This window comes from Onychostoma macrolepis, chromosome 06 (genome assembly GCF_012432095.1).
Source record: "Onychostoma macrolepis isolate SWU-2019 chromosome 06, ASM1243209v1, whole genome shotgun sequence".
NCBI lineage: Eukaryota > Metazoa > Chordata > Actinopteri > Cypriniformes > Cyprinidae > Onychostoma > Onychostoma macrolepis.
This window is the reverse complement of record NC_081160.1, coordinates 17737631-17756930: the sequence shown is the minus strand read 5'-3', so window position 1 is coordinate 17756930 and position 19300 is coordinate 17737631. Positions and strand designations below refer to the sequence as shown.

General features: G+C 35.3%; 1 protein-coding gene across 1 annotated transcript in view; it reads left to right on the top strand.

Annotated features, from left to right (window-relative positions):
* The window catches only part of tmem131 (transmembrane protein 131), a 37867-nt gene continuing 18567 nt past the window's right edge, over positions 1-19300 (top strand). The window contains 5 exon segments of the mRNA XM_058779017.1: positions 1-172; positions 6096-6157; positions 7536-7576; positions 15660-15728; positions 17291-17411. Coding sequence (XP_058635000.1) covers positions 52-172; positions 6096-6157; positions 7536-7576; positions 15660-15728; positions 17291-17411 — 414 coding nt within the window. The 5' untranslated portion in view covers positions 1-51.

Here is a 19300-nt window from a genome sequence, read left to right as displayed (position 1 = left end):
GCTGTTTATATGAGCTCGCACAGCTAACGTTAGAGAAACAGCAGCAGCAGGATGGCGAGCAAGGACACAACACAGAGTTCCCCACATCCAACACGAACAAAATCATCATGTGTTGGACTTCTACGCCTTTTATTTATTGCATTTATTCACGTGGCACAGGCGAATAAACAAGGTAACCTCTTGAAGCGTGTTGTGTGTTGTAGCTGGTTTTCGTGAGTCTGTATGGCTGTATACATACCGCGGCTTCACTGCAAGCTAATGACTGTTAGCTTCGAGCCTTAGCGCGTCAGCGAGCAAAATAAATATTTAGTCAAGCCTTATCCATAATATTGAAGTCACATGTCTAGCTAGGTTAGATGACATGTGGCCGCTCTTGCCGTTTTTATTTTCTTGACGTAAAGCTGCTGGATAATATTGCTCAGAGATATTAGTTTAGCTTGAGTATTGAAGCTAACAGGCTTAGTCATATTACATTAGCGAACACCTTAAACCTGGCTGAAGTTACTTTTACTCCTAAAAACAAAACAATGGATAATGTGTTAAAAACTCAAACCCAGTCAGGAGAGGTTATCGCCTTTGTAATAACTCGTTTAATGATTATGTTCACTCTCCACTGGTGACTAGTTCATGTCTTGGGATTGTTTTGGCTAATGAATGCCGGTTTAGCACAAGTTTTTCTCTATGAAAATAACGTTCATAATGTTTCAGACCTCGAAACATCATATTAAAGCAATGTCAAGTGGTAAAAGAGCGGAAGGTTGAAAGTAAAGTGTTAATGTGAGAGTTTTGTTTCTGAGGCCCAGTCTGTCAGTGACATGTCAAGTTGGAGAGGGAGGAGGAGGTGGTGACTGCATACTGCAAGTTCATGCAAGTTTTTACTATATTTCTTCGTGTTGCTCAAGCACAGTTAAATACAGTAGTGTTGTATGTCACTGGGAGTAATTAGTTGTTAAGCACTAAGCAGTGTGTTATATAGAAATTGTTGTCTGATTGCATTTGAGGGATTTAGCTTATTGAATAAAATTTTGAGGTTCTCAGACATGACACTGTAAAAAGTCTTATCAAAGTGCAGAACACTTGGTTGTGTTTACAAATGAAATAGACAGGGTGCTATGGCATAATCCAGATATCAACTGCTTGATGACCTAATAAATCCAGTGCTTGTTTATTTTTGACTATTTCTTGACTAGTTTATTACCTGTATTAAAATTACTCTCAATGCCAACAGACAATTAAAGGGTTACTTCTCCCAAAAATGAAAATCTGTCATCATTTACTCACCCTCATGTTTTGTGTGAACACAAAAGAAGATATTTTGAAGAATCTTGGTAATCAAACAGTTTTGGTGACTATTAAATTCCATTGTATGAACAAAAACACTGAGACGTTTCCAGAAAAAATTATAAGTTATACGGGGTAACATGAGGGTGAGTAAATGATTACACAATTTTTATTTTTGGGTGAAGCAACCCTTTACATATCAGTTGTCGTTGGTTGAACAATGTGGGCTTTTCTGTGACCAACGTCAATGTCTGTAGAATATTTTGACTGAAGCACAGTATGTAAAAAATGTTAAAACGCTGTGTTACACATTTTGTTGAAATCAGTCTCTTGGGCTGTCCTCTGTTCTGTGAGAGGTTTTTCCTCAACTATGCACTGTGGGAAACTTTGTATCAAAACAGTTAAAAAAAACATTTAAGCCCTTTTCCTCAGTTCTAGTGTTGGAATAGATACTGCGTTTTGGCTTTATAAGGAAGATTCATCCATTGACAAGATTGTTGGGAGATTTCACTGAGAGAAAACACAGAGGCAGCAATTAATCAAGCCTGGCCGATGACTTTTTATCACTACTTGTGTCATGTGTAGGTAGTCACATTAGTTAGGACACACCACGCTCTAAATGCTTGAGGGCTGTAGATCAGTGAAGGTGTGTGATCTTTGCCCTTCAGAGACAGCATGTTTCTCTTTTCCATAATCCCTGGATTACACTGCCTCTTTCGCCTGGACAGTGGGGCAATCCAATGGTGATTTTAGGGCTTAGATGTGTGTTTGCCCCGTTGTGAGAGTTTCTTATGTTGTTTGTTGTCAGAAATGATGCATTTTGATGAAGTCAAAAATCTAAAGCTTTTGGGTCGAATGATATCCATTTCTTACAAAGTCAGTTATCAGATCTTGCAATTGTAAGTTCAGTGTTTTGTTGTAAATGAGAAATACTTATAATGGTCTTTGCCAAATGACAGAGTAATAAACCTATTTCTCACTTCTTTTTCTTAGAAAGTACTAAATGGACCTAATAGCTACAAAGAGACCACACAGAGGCTTGAGCAGATGGGTTACTGCTCTTTGGGAAGCACGTGTGAGATGTTAAGTGTTCTCACTCTTCCCTCGAAATGAATGCACCACTATTTCATTTACTGTGTCAACCCAGTTATTGACTGGAGGGACTCACTGAGCACATAGAGTGTGTGTTTTTTTTCTTCTTCTTTTAAGTCAAGCAGGAATGTTTTTAATCTCTTGGTTCCTTCTTCCAATAAGACAAGAATTCAGTTATCAATGACCTCACACTAGGCATGTCAGTAAAGCACTGACTAGAAAATTAGCAATGACAAGCATGTGTGTATTTAGGAAGTTATTAAGTTGCTGTGATTGCAACAACAATGAATATCCCAAATGCATTATATACTATTATCAAATATAAAAATATATTTTTATATTTGATAATATAAAAAAAAAAAACTACAACCTTGCTGATTTAAATGATCATTTTCTTTATTCATTTTTACTTTCTGGTTGACTTCATATCTTATCGTGACATATGGTTCAGCAGTTACAGCAGTTGTAGTAGCAGATTTTGTGTTCAGAGGTCAGCACTTATTTAAAGTTGAAAATCAAAATGTGAGAAATATATTTCTCTTTTCCAAGATCTGTCTGCTCAACAGATGCCTGAGAGATGAGAAGGGAAATGGTTGATGCTTGATCGAGAGATGCTCAATTGCTGTTGCATAATTCTGTTCATGTGTGCAAGAGCACATAGTGTTCTAGTTCTTCAAGGCCTAGATCTCACTCAGCATTAAGGTCTATAGTTGAGCATGACTCCCAACGTTTAAACAAATGGTTTCGTTCCAGTGCTTCTGGGATTGAGTAGTCAGTGTCTCATGCGATAGCCTCAACTACAGTTGACTATAGGTATGTCTGTGTTTAGCTTTAAGGAATCCATCAAGGTGTGTGTACATGAGCAAGAGTGAGTTTCCGGAGTAACATGTTGTTTTTACTCATTCAGCAGCATATGGCTCCCTCCCACTGGTTCTCTACAAAGCCAGTGAAGGGTCTGAAATGCATTCCTCACAATACAATATCCATGATTGTCTTTTGACACTACTTGACTTCAAAAAAAAAAAAAAAAACTTTCTTTCTCTTTATTTATAGACTTGGTGTTGCGAGCACTTCCTCTGTCTGATTGCCTTTTCAAGATGAATCGCTTTGTATTCCCCAATTGTAAGTCGCTTTGGATAAAAGCGTCTGCAAAATGATTAAATGTTGGAATTTAAAACGTGTGTGTAGAAGCCACCTTAGTTGAAAGGAACACAAGCTTTCGCTGCATTTGTTTAGTATCCTATTAAATGATGTGGTATTGTTTGACCAAGCCTAAGTTTTAAGAACTCGAATTTCCATGAAATTTCACTATACAAGCTCTTCGAGTGTAGGCATTTGTAATATTGTAATATAGATGCTGGTCAGATCTTGGATGTTTAGAAAGTTTTAAACCTCTTTGCAGGTGGTTTTGTGCGTTACTTTAAATGAATCCTCTTGTATCTGTGGCTTTTTTAAGAGAAGTTTCGTGTAAATGTGGTAAGGTATCTCTTATGTATAAAGATGCTTTTAAAGGGGTCATATGACGTTGCTAAAAAGAATGTTTATTATTTTGTGTATTTGGTGTAATGCAATGTGTTTATGCAGTTTAAGGTTAAAAAACACATTGTTTTCCACATACTGTACATTATTGTTGCTCCTCTATGCCCTGCCTTTCTGAAACACGCCGATTTTTACAAAGCTCATCGTTCTGAGAAGCGAGGTGTGCTCTGATTGGCCAGCTATTCAGTGTGTTGTGATTTGGCCGAATACCTCAAGCGTGAGACGGAAATGTTACACCCCTTACCGTATTGTGACGACACAAAAACAATAAAATCCATTATAAGCGAGCCATTTGTTGCATCCAGTGAGGACATAATTGCTGATTATAATGACTTGTACTGTCTTTTTACGTTAGCATTACCATGTCTGCATTTGTGGTCGGAGAAACGATAAACAAAAAGCACTACTCTACACAGCTCAAAACTCGCGTTTGAATAGTCAGTGGCAAATTCTTTAAATAAGAAAACGTACTTGCAGTCTGTGAGTCAGAATCGCCAGACTGTCCTTGCAAAGTTGGAATTGCCCCACTTTATAGAAACAGTTTTTGAGCCCAGCTAGGCTACTCCCAGGTTCAGGAAATAGTCCTCCGTTAAAATCCGGTGCACACACTCGACTATTTGGGTTGAACTGTTCTGGAACAGTGTTGAAAATACAACTTAACCACTGATTTCTAGTTGTGTCCTCTTTTGGAAGCCAAAACAAAGTAGTTTCACTTTCACAACGAAACAGCATCTCCAGGACATAGTGCCGGCGGCAGCAACAATACTACAGCGAGAATAAAAATTTCTTTGCGTATACATTTGGGCAGTGTTGCGGATCACAGTTTTTCACAGTTTTACGGAATTCCAAAAACCTTGCAGCATTATTTTTTTATTTCTTGATTTCTTATGAGAAAAGCAAGAAAGAAAAAAAATAGAAATAATAATGCATGGCCTCTTAGGGCTTCTGTACTTTTTTTTTGACTGGATAGTAACTGAAATAACAATTGGGAAATTCCTTCTTTTTGTTTCACAGAGACCTATACTTGGCAACGGACTTGACCACACTATCGTTACGAATTTTTGTTATATATCGTTACGATAACCCATTGTTCCAGAAATATATAGTTATCTCGATATATAGTTATCGGCAATGCTGATGTATATTGCAACTCTTCCTGTTTTTGAGACTTTTTCGGTCTCAAAAACAGGGGTATTGCATTTATGCAGCCCACAGTTATTGGTTGATTCCGTCTTGCCCAAATAAAAAAAAATGATGGGAATTGGTCCAGTTGACACTCAACTCAAGATTTAATTAATGTTTGTTGATGAAATGGACTCTGCACCTCTCTAAGTTAATTATATGATGTAACATGAAGTGGTGTGGAAAGTGATGTGTGTTTTGTGTACCTCTGAAAGTGTATACGAGGGAGCGTGACTGGCCTCTATCACTATAAACTTCACTAGAGTTACAGAACTGCAGACTAATAATAGCACTGCAAGTATACTGTGAAGCCGAATATGAGAACTTAGCAGCTCTGGGAGGACTTGCCATTAGCCATCTGTTAATCTGTAAAAAATCTGCTTCTACTCAAAGGGCTTCTGATGTTATGTGTTAGTATAGGCGCACGAAAAAATTCATTAGGTGACAGTATGGATGTCCCTGCACGCGTTTATGGTTGACTTATGTATATTTTGTGCCCATACTTGTGCATTGACTGTCATCAGTGGTTTCCTGTTTGAAGGATATTGATTTTACATTGATAAAGCGATTAAAAAACCATTATAAAAACATCTGAAATCAGATTGAGGTAAACTTCATGTTGACCACATCCATTTCTGACATTTCCATTTCTGATTTGCTTGCTTTTTTGCTGTTTCCTGGCCTCAAAAACGTCTTCCAGGAAGCCGTGGCAACTATAGCTTCTCTAACACCGAAATGCATGAGACAGTAAAACTATACGTTTCTTCAAAGTCCTCAATTAAGAGCTCACTCGAGACAAATCCAGACAGTGAATGATCGCAAAATGACGGTAATGATTCCCTGTCTCTTCAGTCCTTTGTGTTGTCTGATGAGTAATTGTGTCCAAATCTGATACACTCCCAGAGAGCCTCTTACACACACTGGGAACTCTAATCATCAACCTGCATGGCATTGTTTGCAGATATCCAAACCTCATGGGAATTTTCTGTTTCTGTCTACAGCTTTCATACAGTCAGACAACATCCTGGAGGTACTACACTTTGGGGAAGGAGGCCTCTTGCAGGTACATTTTTGTGACTCTGATGGCTGATAGCATGAAGCTTGCATTGCAGTGTCAAGGCCATATGAAATTCCTCAAACACCATTTTTGGATGAGCTGTGACTACACTAAATACCACAAAGCTTGATGTTGTCAATAAATGATGAAAAAATTACTGTTGTCACTATTAGTGGATGATACTGGATTCCTTTATTTGAAAGGTAGTGAGACAATCCACAGAAAAGAGTTCAATTAAAAAAAGTTCTTACCACAGTTGTTCAATTTCATATTTTAATAGTAATATTACTATTAATTACCTTAATTTTATGTAAGTTATATAGTACATGCTCTGCTACCGAAATTGTAGAGTGTGATGAGATGTAGCACATCATCTTTTTTCTTCGTCTGAATACGTAAACATACAAAGCAAAGCATTTGATTCCGTCTGATGAACAAACTGATGATCTTATGAGATCTTAGGCCTAAATGATCTTGTTAAATCTGTGGGAGCAGTTATTCATTTAGCATCTGGGTAACTTACTGAACTGTTCAGTACTCAAAACGTACTGAACTTTGTCTAGTCTTACTTTCTGTGTCTGTAAGGGTTATGATTCTTATATCAGTATAATCAGTATAATTTATTTTTTTAAAATAAACTAATTATTATAATAGTATCATTTTGTGTATAGGCAGGCATGTTGAGGGTGGAACATTGTTCTTCCCTTTCTGTAGGAAACAATTATTTACACATAAAACAATTATTTAAATTAAGTTTAAGGTACAAGGTTAATGCGAGGTTTTGCAACAGCTTTAAAGGCTTTATCAATTCATATATTTTAATAAGTCTCTGTAAAGGCTTCTTTATCTTTTCTAGTACTGTATGTGTCATTCTTTGCAGTACTATTTATGGTTGATTAGGCTTTAAAAAGGTGTGACAGCCTTTAATTGCCCAATAAACTATTCTCAAATAATAGAAAATATCTAAGCCGTTTTTTTAAAGCATAGGTGTAATCGTCCCTTTGAATGGGACTCTGAACTCTATGATCTTAGTGGTTTTGTGAACATGTCAGTTTGGACTTTTGTTGAAATGTTGAGGTTTATAAATAGACTAGACTGTACTCCCCATCCGGCTGTTTCCATCTTATTTTAGGCCTACAAAAGTGAACCTCAGTGAGAACATCTCTAAGACCGTCTTCTGACAGTCTAACACAAACTCAGTTTACTCAAACAGAAGCCCATAGATATAGCAAGATCCTTGTCCAAAGGATAGACTTTAACAGTTTGGTTAGATGTGTTTGACCTAAACCGTCTGTCATTATAACCTGCTCTTTCTGCTTTAGATGTTCTGCATGTTAGTACTACTAACTTTTAAAGGCTAATTTCATTTCATTTCTTCTTACAGACAGAGTCTGATATTGATCTTAGCTCATATCGTCAAAAAAGGTAAGGTTTAAACTTTCATACACCCAGAGATTTTCTGCATGCATCGTTTTGTGCGTGCTTGGCCAGAGTCAGCATGTGGTTTATATTAGATTGTCCAAGAAACATTTGTTCAGTACTTAACGAGATATGTGAACTAAATATTCCCTCCTAAACTTTTCCTGTTCTCAAGGAACAACAAATGAGCAAAAAATACAAGCATCACAAGTTGTCATTTCGCATTTCAAATGATTTAATCTGATTCAGATACTCTTGGCAGTCATTGGCATTCGAAGAGAATTAATGAATCAGTGGATGAATGCATGAGCAGTGTGTCTTTGCTGTGGCATTTTAAGTACTTCAGCAGTGATTTTTACTCTTTGGATAAGTGGTAAATTAGGCAATTATCTTCAATCCTAACACCTCTCATAGCGAGTTTATGAAGTTACGCAACACTGTCTTTTAAGTTTGTAAGCAGAGGAACTCGTATGAAAGCAATGAGTCAGAGATGGAAAAGTTATTATTCTCTTAAAAGACCAGAGGAATTTTGATTTGCACATTTCTTTTTATAAGTTAAAGTTATTTCAGACTTGTTTTGAACTAATTCCAGTAGATCAACTTTTTTTGGTACCAGGTGGCCTATTAATTTGCTCAACCAGTCAAAGCTTTCCAGCTTGAGGGATTGGCCAGCCTACTTATCTGCATATACTAGCGGTGGCTGGATTTAATTGGCCGATTGTCTGCATTGACTCGTCATCTCAGCTGCAGGAGGACACACCCTTAGTCGACACCATCAGCATGTTGCATACAGCTTAGCATGCATGGCCAAGTGTAGCACAAGTGAGAAAATGAGGAAGCAAGCAAACGCTGTTTAGTGTATTTTTATTACAAAAATGTATAGCTTTGTGATCTAGTGCTAATAGATTTCGAGTGTTTCCTCTTTTTCTGATGGATAGACAGATTTTCTGTTGTTTTTTCAGACCTAGTATTGAACTTTGTGTCTACTGATAGTGGTGTTTTTATTGCAACTCTTCAGTTTTTTTTTTTTTTAAAGCACATCACCACACATACTGCAGTTGGGAAGTGGTTGACACTATTTTAGCTGTGTTAGGGACTTTGTTGCAGCCTTTTTTATTCGGTTTGTGCCACCAGACCAGTTAGGCTAGTTAATGCCTTGGCACTTTTTTTTATATTTGATCACAAGGCATTAACTGTATCTGATCACACCCCACTAAAACATTGCATGACACACTGACATGTTTTATGGCTCCTTAAAATGGCAAGTTAATCTGCTGTTGGTGTGGTTAACTCACACTTTAGCTCTCTTCTAGTTCATTTTAGCTAAACTGTGTCGCCAGAGGTCATGCTGACACTGTTTGAGTCAGGCTTTAAAATCATCCAGATTAGTTCATAACAGTGTTTGTGTTATCCTTAAGCTGCAGTAGAGAGATTCACAAGATACTGGCTTTATTTCTCTTGAACACATTGCTGTGCTACTTGATGTGCCACTTTCTGCTGTTAATCCAGTCTTGCTCCTATGAGACAATGTCTTTAGTCAAGCGGCATGACTAATTTGTCTGTCACTCTGACACTTTTTGAGAGTTTATTTTAGTGGTTTAATGTAATCTTTGCCTCGTGCAGATGTTTGGTCCTAGTATGAGTCAAACTGTTTTAAAATGTTACCCCTCTATAGCCCTATTCGGACGGGACTAGTTTTACAGGGGGTCGTTAGAGAAATGTGTGTTTCACAGACGTACTTGGTGATTTTAATCCCGTCCGAATCTGCCATGTCTGTGTTTTTCTCACACAACCTCTGTAATAATTCCAGAGCAAATTACCTACTGTTTTTCAGCAAACTCAGTGATCCTCTGAGAAAACTAATCCCGTCCGAATGCGATGTCTGTGATTGCCGGTGAGATTTTTTTTCACAATGCCTTTCCTTGTGTGTTTTGGCCAATGTGAATTACCGTAGACGCTCTTACCACGCTCATGTTTGATATATTTGCCTCCCGGCAAGGAAAAAATAAGTAAATAAATTTAAATTAAAAACAATAATAAAATCAAGAGTCAGATCATGTAAACTGGCTATTGTAATATCTGCGTCAGGTAACATTACTCGCGTTCATTTCTGCTCTCAATTACATAATGTTTTAATTTACATATGCACCTTTATGAAAATTAAACACGGGTTTACTACAAATAAATAACTAAAGTAAAACTAAAGCAACCACACATTAACATGGTTTTGCTGTACTTCACCATGGTATTTGTAGTAAAACTGTTATACTAATGGTAATCAATCCGAATGACACGCAATGCGCGCATACAGAGCGTGTGACCCCTGAAACGCCCAGATGTACAAAACAGACCCTCCCACCTCTGTAATAAACACAGAGATGTTAGTCCCGTCCGAATTGGTACATGAAAATCGCAGACGTCAGGTGATAAGAATCGAAACTCAAACGTAGTTTAGAAAACTAGTCCCGTCCGAATAGGGCTTATGAAAAACATTAGTTATACTGCCAATGGAGTGAGTGTGATGGAATGGATCTATTGTAGAGTTGCACTCAAATCAAAGTGTTGAGTCTGTTGTCTGTCTACACATAAAAAAAAAAAAAAAAAGATAATATTGTAACAGTAATTTGTTATAATATTGGTGTATGTTAAATTATACTATCCATTATCCATTTAATTATCTGTTATTGTTTCAATCAATAATTAAATAATAAGTGGTAATATTCATCATCAAATCAGGAAAAAAAAAAAAAAAAAAAAAAAAATATATATATATATATATATATAGTACTCCCATAAAATCAGCCAACACCTATAAAATCCATTTTATTTTTCTCTAAATTCCGTTTTCAGTTTTAATTCTTCTAACTTTAATGGTTAAATTAAATTTTATTAATCAAAAAGTAGTGTTGTCACGGTACCAAAATTTCAGTATTCGGTACCAATACCAATGAAAATCCACAGTTCTCGGTACCAATTTCGGTACCAAAGCAAAACACAAAAACATGCTAATTTAAAAAAACATTATTTTTATTAATAAAGTTAAACAAAAATAAACTGTACAAAAATCAACGGCATTATTTATGCTTATTTAAAAAAATTTCAAGTTTTTCCATAAGTAATAAAAGTATGAAAAAAAAGTTAAACAAGTTTCACCCAAATGTTTGTTATATTTCTACTGCTGCTGAAAAACAACTGTAAACTGTTGTCTGTTTTAGGGTTTGCTGTGGTGTCATGATCTTCCTCAGCCTGCAGCTGTAAAAGGAAAATATAATATACTTAAGTAAAGAAATAGGCTGAGTCTGACCAAATGCAACATTAGTTTAATGACAAAAGCCAAAATATAAAATATAACATTTCAGTAAATAAGAAACTTTGACTTTTATGATAAATTTAGATAAGATTACATATATTTTAAGACAAGTGTATATCAAATAGAAGGAAACTGTAGTATTAAAAACACTTTACAATAAGATTCCATTTGTTTGATAACATGACCTATCAATAAACAATAGCAATTATTCCTCTTGGGGTTAATTTCGAAATTTACTAATACATAAAATCAAAAGTTCAATCTATTAAAATTATTTAATGAACAAACATGAATGATCAAGTGTTTTAATTAAATAACATTCAAAAACATTAATTATGTAAAAATATATTGTTCACTCAGTGTAAGTTGATGTTCGATAATAATATGAAGTCATGTCAATGAATGGTATCTTATTGTAAAGTCTATACAGGAGATAAAATTTGACCGTACTTTCATTTAATCCAAAATGTGTACATATATAATTTTAAAGGGCTTTCAAAACCTGCTAGAGTTATCCAGCCAAGAATAACAACTGTTATGTTAAAAAAGACCAGATCTGCTTTTCTGACAGAAATATGGAATAATAATCATAACAGAAGATCTAAATATTAAATAGAAACTTGCCTGCTTGGACTCTTTCATTTGATCCGTGTGTCGGTCTTTAAAGTGTTTTGTTGTGTTTCCTCCTTCGCCTGAGGTCGCCATGTCTCAGTGCTTTTATGAAAAGAGCGCATCTGCGCACCTTTCAGATAGCGCAGCAGGAACCGGGTTGACCGGGTACTCGGTACCACCGGTACTAAAAGAAACCTGGTACCGTGACGTTTTTATTTTTTTTAGTACAGACTTGGTGACGAAGTACAAGGTCTTTTGACAACACAATCAAAAAGCATGTCTAATTAATTGAAATTATGAAACTTGCATTTTAAACAGTATTTTATTAAAAGTTTTATTTTTACCAAGTTCTGTTTTCCATGAATTTCCTTGATTCCATTTTAATGGTTTAATTAAATATTAATAATCAAAAACATCTCTAATTAATTGACTTTTCTGGTAAATATTCCTTTGAAAATAATGTTTTAATAATAATTGTATCATTAGTAGTAGTATTATAGTACTATTATTATATTAAGTAATATTTCTGCCATGGTTTCTTCAAGTTATACTGAACATTTAATTTGACAAGTTGCTGTGGAGCCCTTTAAGTTTCTGTTTGTATATGTATGTGAAGCAGGGCTCAACATTAAGGATTGTTTCTACTGATCGGGCCAGTGGTTCATATTTTTACTTGCCCTGCCAACATTTTCACTGGCCCTGCCACAAAAAATAAAATGGTTGCTGTTATCATTGTTTTTGATCTATGTTATCTTATATTCCAATAAGTAAGCTTATATGACACCAATATTTTATATACCAATGAAATTTTACAGTTCTTGATTTCAGTTTTGATACCACAGCAAAAACCACTAGCTATAAATAAATATATACTCAGGTGGAAAACCCATTGACCTTGGCGCACTTACTCCATATTGTACCTCAGATGTCAAGGATCTTGGTTTCTGCCTTGATAAGTCTCAAATTAGACAAACAAATTAATGCAATAGTTAGTACCAGTTTTTATCATATTCGTCGGTTAGCTACAGGTTTTGAAACTGCTATCCACGCGTTTATTTCCACACGTCTCGACTAGTGTTGTCACGGTACCAAAATTTCAGTATTTGGTACTGATACCAGTGAAAATCCACGGTTTTCGGTACCACATGCTAATTAAAAAACACACTATTTTTAATAATAAAGTCAATGAATTCATTCATTCATTCATTCAAACAAAAATAAAATGTACAAAAATCAATGCCATTCTTTATACTTCTTTAAATTGCGTTTCAAGTTTTTCCGCAAGTAATACATGTATGAAAAACAGTAAGTTTCACCCAAATTTAATTTGTCTTTTAATTAAATTTAAACACATTTTTAAACACTATTAAAATAAAAATATGGAAGAAATATTGCGTGTTTTTTTTTTTTTTTTTCAACAGTAGTAATAGTATCACATACATTCTACTAAATAATAGTAATATATTTCTGGCACAATGTCTTTAAGATAAAATGCCTTTACATTTCTGTGTGTAGCTATATGATATGACGCTGGTTTTACTCAAATGAAACGGTAAAATATCTGAATCGACTTTTGCGGCTTAATATTTACAGATACTAGTCCATGTCGCGATTTGATTTAAGTGTAATGACCTACTTTTGATTAATTCATCCAAACTTTGACAAATTCCGTGACACGCCGTGTTAAACTGTAAATTCCGTTTTTATTACTGGATTCCGAGATTCTGTCCGCGTTTTCTGCATCGCGGAAATCATAGGGCCGTACGCGTCAAGAACCAGGTTGACTGGGTACTCGGTACCACCAGTACTTAAAAAAAACCTGGTACCGTGACATTTTAATTTTTTTAATACCGACTTGGTACCGAAGTACCGGGTCTTTTGACAACACTAGTCTCGACTACTGTAATTCTTTGTATGTTGGGTTACCCCTCTCTTCCATTTCTCGCCTTCAAATGGTCCAAAATGTGGCTGCCCGTCAACTCACAGGAAGTCGCAAACGAGACCATATCACACCAATTTTATGCACACTGCATTGGCTACCAGTCCAATATTGAATCGACTACAAAATTCTATTATTTGTCTATAAATCTCTTAACAACTTAGCTCCGCGGTATCTCTCCGACTTACTCTCCATCTACAACCTGGCTAGGTCACTTAGATCCCAAGATGGCCATCTTCTGCGAATACCATGGTCTCGCCTGCAACGCAGGGGCGACAGAGCCTTCGCAGTAGCTGGTCCTAAGCTATGGAATAGCCTGCCATTATCTGTCCGAACTGCCTCCACTTTAGCCGAATTCAAATCTAGGTTAAAAACGCATCTTTTTTCTTGTGCTTTTAATTCTTCGTAATGTGTACCTGTTTATCTGTTTTTATCCTTACTGTATTTTACCTTACTTTGTACAGCACTTTGGCCAACAAAGGTGGAATTTAAACGTGCTCTAGAAATAAATTGAATTGAATTGAAAATATTCAAACATAGTTCAAACACTATTAAAGACAAGTGAACCGCCAGTAAATAAGAACACATGAACAAATTACAAGTACTAGCACAATTAAATATAGGCTTATAGAACAAAGATAGAAATTAAATGACGCTTTAGATTTTTAGATGTTCAGGTACAGAAATTGAAAAATCACATAAAATAACATTTTCTATCAATAGCATATTCTTCACTCTGCACCTTTATTTTTCATAGCCATTTGAGATTAGAGGCAACCACTGCATTTTAATGATGAATCAGTCAAAACAAAAATACGCAATCTTTGATTTATATTAGACTATATAATTTCAGAATCTGAAGCAAAAACAGAATGGTCTGACTTTAGCATTGTGAAATTATGCTGCATAAAACATTGCACGAAACAGCAGATGGGCTGAGATGCAATTTCACTCTCTGACAGCAGGTGGCGCTTAACAGCAATAATACAGCATTTCCTTGGTTACCACTGTTAAACACAGCAACACTGTGCATATTAACACTAATTTAAATGCGTTATACGGAGGCAAGATGAAAATAAATGTAAACTTTTCTGAAAACAGCCACTTCCACGGCCGTTTACAGACTAATTATAATAATAGCGTAATATTTCCACACAAATGGCATTTTGGAAAATGATTGCAGTGCAGTTTGTGTGCAAGCACAGAACAGAAGATAGTCTGAAATAGAACATAAAATGTCTGGTCGATCGGTGCATATGTACTCCACTGTATAAATTAAATATAGATGAATCATTGTTAAATCTACAAAGTTGCTTGGCAAGACGGGTATTTTGACAGGCTACTTTTGTATGTATTTAAATTGTAAACAAAACCACACATGTGCTAAGGTCATCCATTCATAGGTTCATCCATTCAAGCTTACCAGAGTTCATTTGGACCGCACCCGAGTGCGATTGGTGTATTCACACCTGCCAAAAAGATCCGCAACAAGGTGGAAAACACACTTGAGTTTGATTCAGTCGAACCAAACAAGACCGGTGTGAATACACCCTAAAACACTTCAGCCTCCCTGTCACTTTTTCCATGATATTTGAAATGACAAAATCAACAATTCATGCTTAAGCTATTTTTGAAATGAGTTTGCAACTGCATGCTAAAACACTTTTCATAGAACACCAATTTATGCCTGTTATCTGTTCAAAACGATGACAATACCTTAGGCCACATTTGTTGGTTACACCCTAAAATCACCCTGATATCTGACCTGAGGGACCATATCATTTATCATAGGATCATTTCATTATTTAGTCTGCCAACTGCAATATCTTGCCGATATACGAGGAGGGTAGCATTTAATGAAATATGGTACAATGGGGAGGGGAGTGGTATTATAGACTTCAGACTCTCAGAAAATGTATGTGTGAATGGTGTTTGATCCAACTCTGAGTCAAAGGCTTGCCCAGGAAGCATGTTACACCTGAACTTTTAATGTTTGGTGTAAACCTGATGCTTCCATGCCAGACAAAGCCTGTTTGTTACTGTGTATGTGTAAGTGTGGGTGTATCTTTCTTTTTGCCTGAAGAAAAATAGAGAGGCATCATTTGATCCTCGACAGGCCATGTTATGGTGTGTTTTTGGGGGAAGAGAAAAAAAGCACATTAGCTTCCAAGAAATAGTGTCTCTCACCGTCTCCCCCTCATTTACGGTATATCTTCTTTCTCTTGCAGTGCATCCTCTCAGCGGGGGAACAGCAGACCCATACGCTTTGAGCCTCCAATGTTGGACTTTCATGAACAGTAAGTCAACTCTCACTGGGTAGGTTTGACATTTAAAGCAGTGACAGCTCTGTCCTACAGTATCACATGAAATTGAAACATCTAAAACACATTTTCCCCCCTAATTTTTACGTAATTTTTCTAATTATTATGCATATAAACTGTAATTTGGAAATTAAAAAGACTCGTCACAACACTTACAGCATACAAGTGTAAATAAAAATAATATATTATAGTACACTGTTATAATATAATAATGTAATATAATAGATTTAATCTGCAGTTTTCCTGTGGGCTTAGTATCACTTTTCTAGTTTCAACTGAATGAAGGAAAACTTTTTTTTTTACTAAGTTCCTCAATAGCTTCGTATTAGAGCTATATATAACAAGCAATATATAATACTGTACACCGATTACAACATTTTCATAAGATGAGCTATTCTAAGAATCGCTGGATGGTTTTCTACAGAAGTATTAAGATATTTTTTGTGCACTTGAATGTAGTTGTGTTATTGCACTGTTGTTTTATGTAGTTTTGCATGTACTTTAGTATGTGTCATTTAAAGAAGCTGAGTGCCAACACCCATCCCTGCCTCATTAGATGCATTAGTTTTATTAGCTCACTCCCTGTGCAGCCAGCAGGTCAGGTGTTCTCAACAGCTTCTGACTCAATAAGCATCGTTTTCACAAGTGATCATTCCTATGCTCTATAAAGCCTTTAAATTTGTAGTTCGGAAGAGAATGAGCTTTTTTACACAAGGGTTCACTTGGGGATTTCTAATGGGTTTGTATAATAGCGGTGTTCGATTTATAAATAAAATGAAGTCTGTGGTTTATATCACTTAAAGAAACTTTGCTGTTTTGGTCTAAAATATAAATGAAGAAAGGCACCCATAAACAAGGGTGAACCCACTGTGAAATGTCTGTTTCAAAGTTTTGAAGAAGTTATTCTTGAGAGCTTTGTTTTCCCTTCTATGTGCCCTACATAGTTGTCATTTATGCATTTTGGAATGCACTATCAGTGTGTGGAGTTGTAAAACAAGCTTTATATATTGCCCTCACAAATAATGGGCGTATGAGATTTTTTGCCGGTGTTCTACCAGATAACTCTTACTTCACTCCTCTTTAACTTCCTATAGAATCATTGCACAGCCTTGATCAGGCCAATCTCTCTCACTAGCAGCATGCAGTAGAACCTCAGATAAATTTGCTCATTCATATCTTGTACTTTAATCTCATGCTGATAGCATGTTCAGTAAACAGTATATCTGACTGTTTAACACAAGTCTTTTCTATATTTTTGATTGAGAGAGAATTAGATTTTTAACAAATTTTGATTGTTTTTAGTACTTATTATACTTGTATGTACTTTCTTATTTATACTTGCGTATAGAGTGATAAATGGGAACGAGCCACCTCAGATGCTGAATAGATTTATTTATTTTTAGTTAGCCTGATTGTGTTTTAATTTAACACATACAGACAATTTCAAGGGTAAAGCTTTGTTCAACTCCACAACTTAATGTCACATACCATTCTGTCCTTTTCCTGGATGCTAAATATTTTTTTGTCTCTATCCATAGACCAGTTGGAATGCCAAAAATGGAAAAAGTTTACTTGCACAATCCAAGTTCAGAAGAAATAAGTTTAATATCAATATCAGCAACAACATCACATTTTCATGCATCCTTTTTTCAGAATAGGGTAAGTATGATTAAAAAATCATTTTTTTTTTTTATTGTGCAGAGGTACATTAAATTGTTAAAAAAAATTAATGTAAAAAAACTTTCAAATGAATACTGTTCGTATGAACTATTCAACAATTCAGAAAAAAATTATAATAGTTTTCAAAAACACATTAAGCAGCACAATTGTATTCCACATTGATAATAAATATTTTTAACATTAAATTAGCATATTAGAATGATTTATGAAGCATCATGAAACACTGAATACTGGCGGAATGGCTGCTGTATTGTTTTTCAGCATTTATTTCATATTTCACAGAATTATTTTTACAGTGTTTTTGATCAAATAAATGCAGCCCTGGTGAGCAAGTTTCATAAACATAAAAAAAATCCTGACCCCAAACTTTTGAATTGTAGTGTATTTATCACAGAAAGACTCAACTTTTGACCTACAAAGTACTGAGACAGTTGTGACTTCCTGTTCAAACCTAGAACAAAAGACAGTTTTAGCTTGTGTGCCAGCTGCTGGATGTGTGTGGTAAAACCTCATCATCTTGTTTGGCATGAGAGATGACATAAATAAATGTCTGAGCTCACACCAAAGCTCATTTGATGAAGACCTCAGTGAAGAAACCTCCTTGTTTTGTATATTTTTGATGTGTGGAGGGAGTCACTGACCATCACCCTTACACACATTCACGTCAGTAAAACAGCAGGACGTTGGCCTCACTGAAACTTCTAATTAAAGCTTTTAGTGTGTGTGTGTGTGCTCTCACTCTAGGCGGTTATAAATTAAACACATCCCACCTGTTCCTGACACCTGCATAAATCAGCTCCTCTCTGCCCTGGCTAATGGCTTGTGGCTAACCAGACTCGACATCAGCCGTCGTAAACTCAGTGTACTCTTAGGTACCCAAGGTTACAACCCGTTTTAAAATCCATTTTGGGTGATACATTTGAAATGGGATGATGCTAAAAACAAGCGTAAACTGGGTCCAAAGCATTTTTTTAGCATCATCCACTTCAGCCACGTTCAGAGCTAAAAACGTCACCTTTATGTTTAGATTCATGTAAGGAATATAAACATAAAAATAATGTGCCTATTTTGTATTTTAAATTACTTAAATTATTTGTTTGAAATAATTGCTTATATATATATATATATATATATATATATATATATATATATATATATATATATATATATATATATATATATATATATATATATATATATATATATATATATATATATATATATATATATCAGGGATACGATTATTATACGGATTTCTGTATTTTCTGACCTCTGAGGACGACCCATGTGATTCGCATAGATCCGAGTTTTTTCTTTTTTGATTGAAATCGCACAAATGGCCTTAAGCTATTACCTAAATAAACTGAAAAGATTTGTTTTCTAAAACATCATGGACAGAATGGTCCTGAGAGCGCTGCACGAGCTCGCGGTGCCATCTGCAGTACAATTACAAGCGTTCAGATGATTCAAAACGTGAATAGATTCAGTGCTGAAGCGTGTTACTCGACCCGGTGACTTTTTATGAATGGCGGTGAGAATTTGAAATTGCTAGTGCTGGAAACAATGATACCACTCAAACATTTGTATAAGATTAAAAAAAAAAAAAAAAAAAAAGAGAGACAAAATTTATAATTTTATTCATCATGCATGAAATTTGATAAAAAGTGAGTGAAGACATTTAAAACGATTTCTATTTAATAAATGCATTGACAAATTTAATTAATATATTTGATAAATGCAAATAAATGCTGTTCATTAAACTTTATATTTATCAAAAAGTCCTGAAAAATAAAGTGTACCACCATTTCCACACAAAATACGAAGCAGCAAAATAGTTTTTAACATTGATAATAATCAGAAATGTTTCT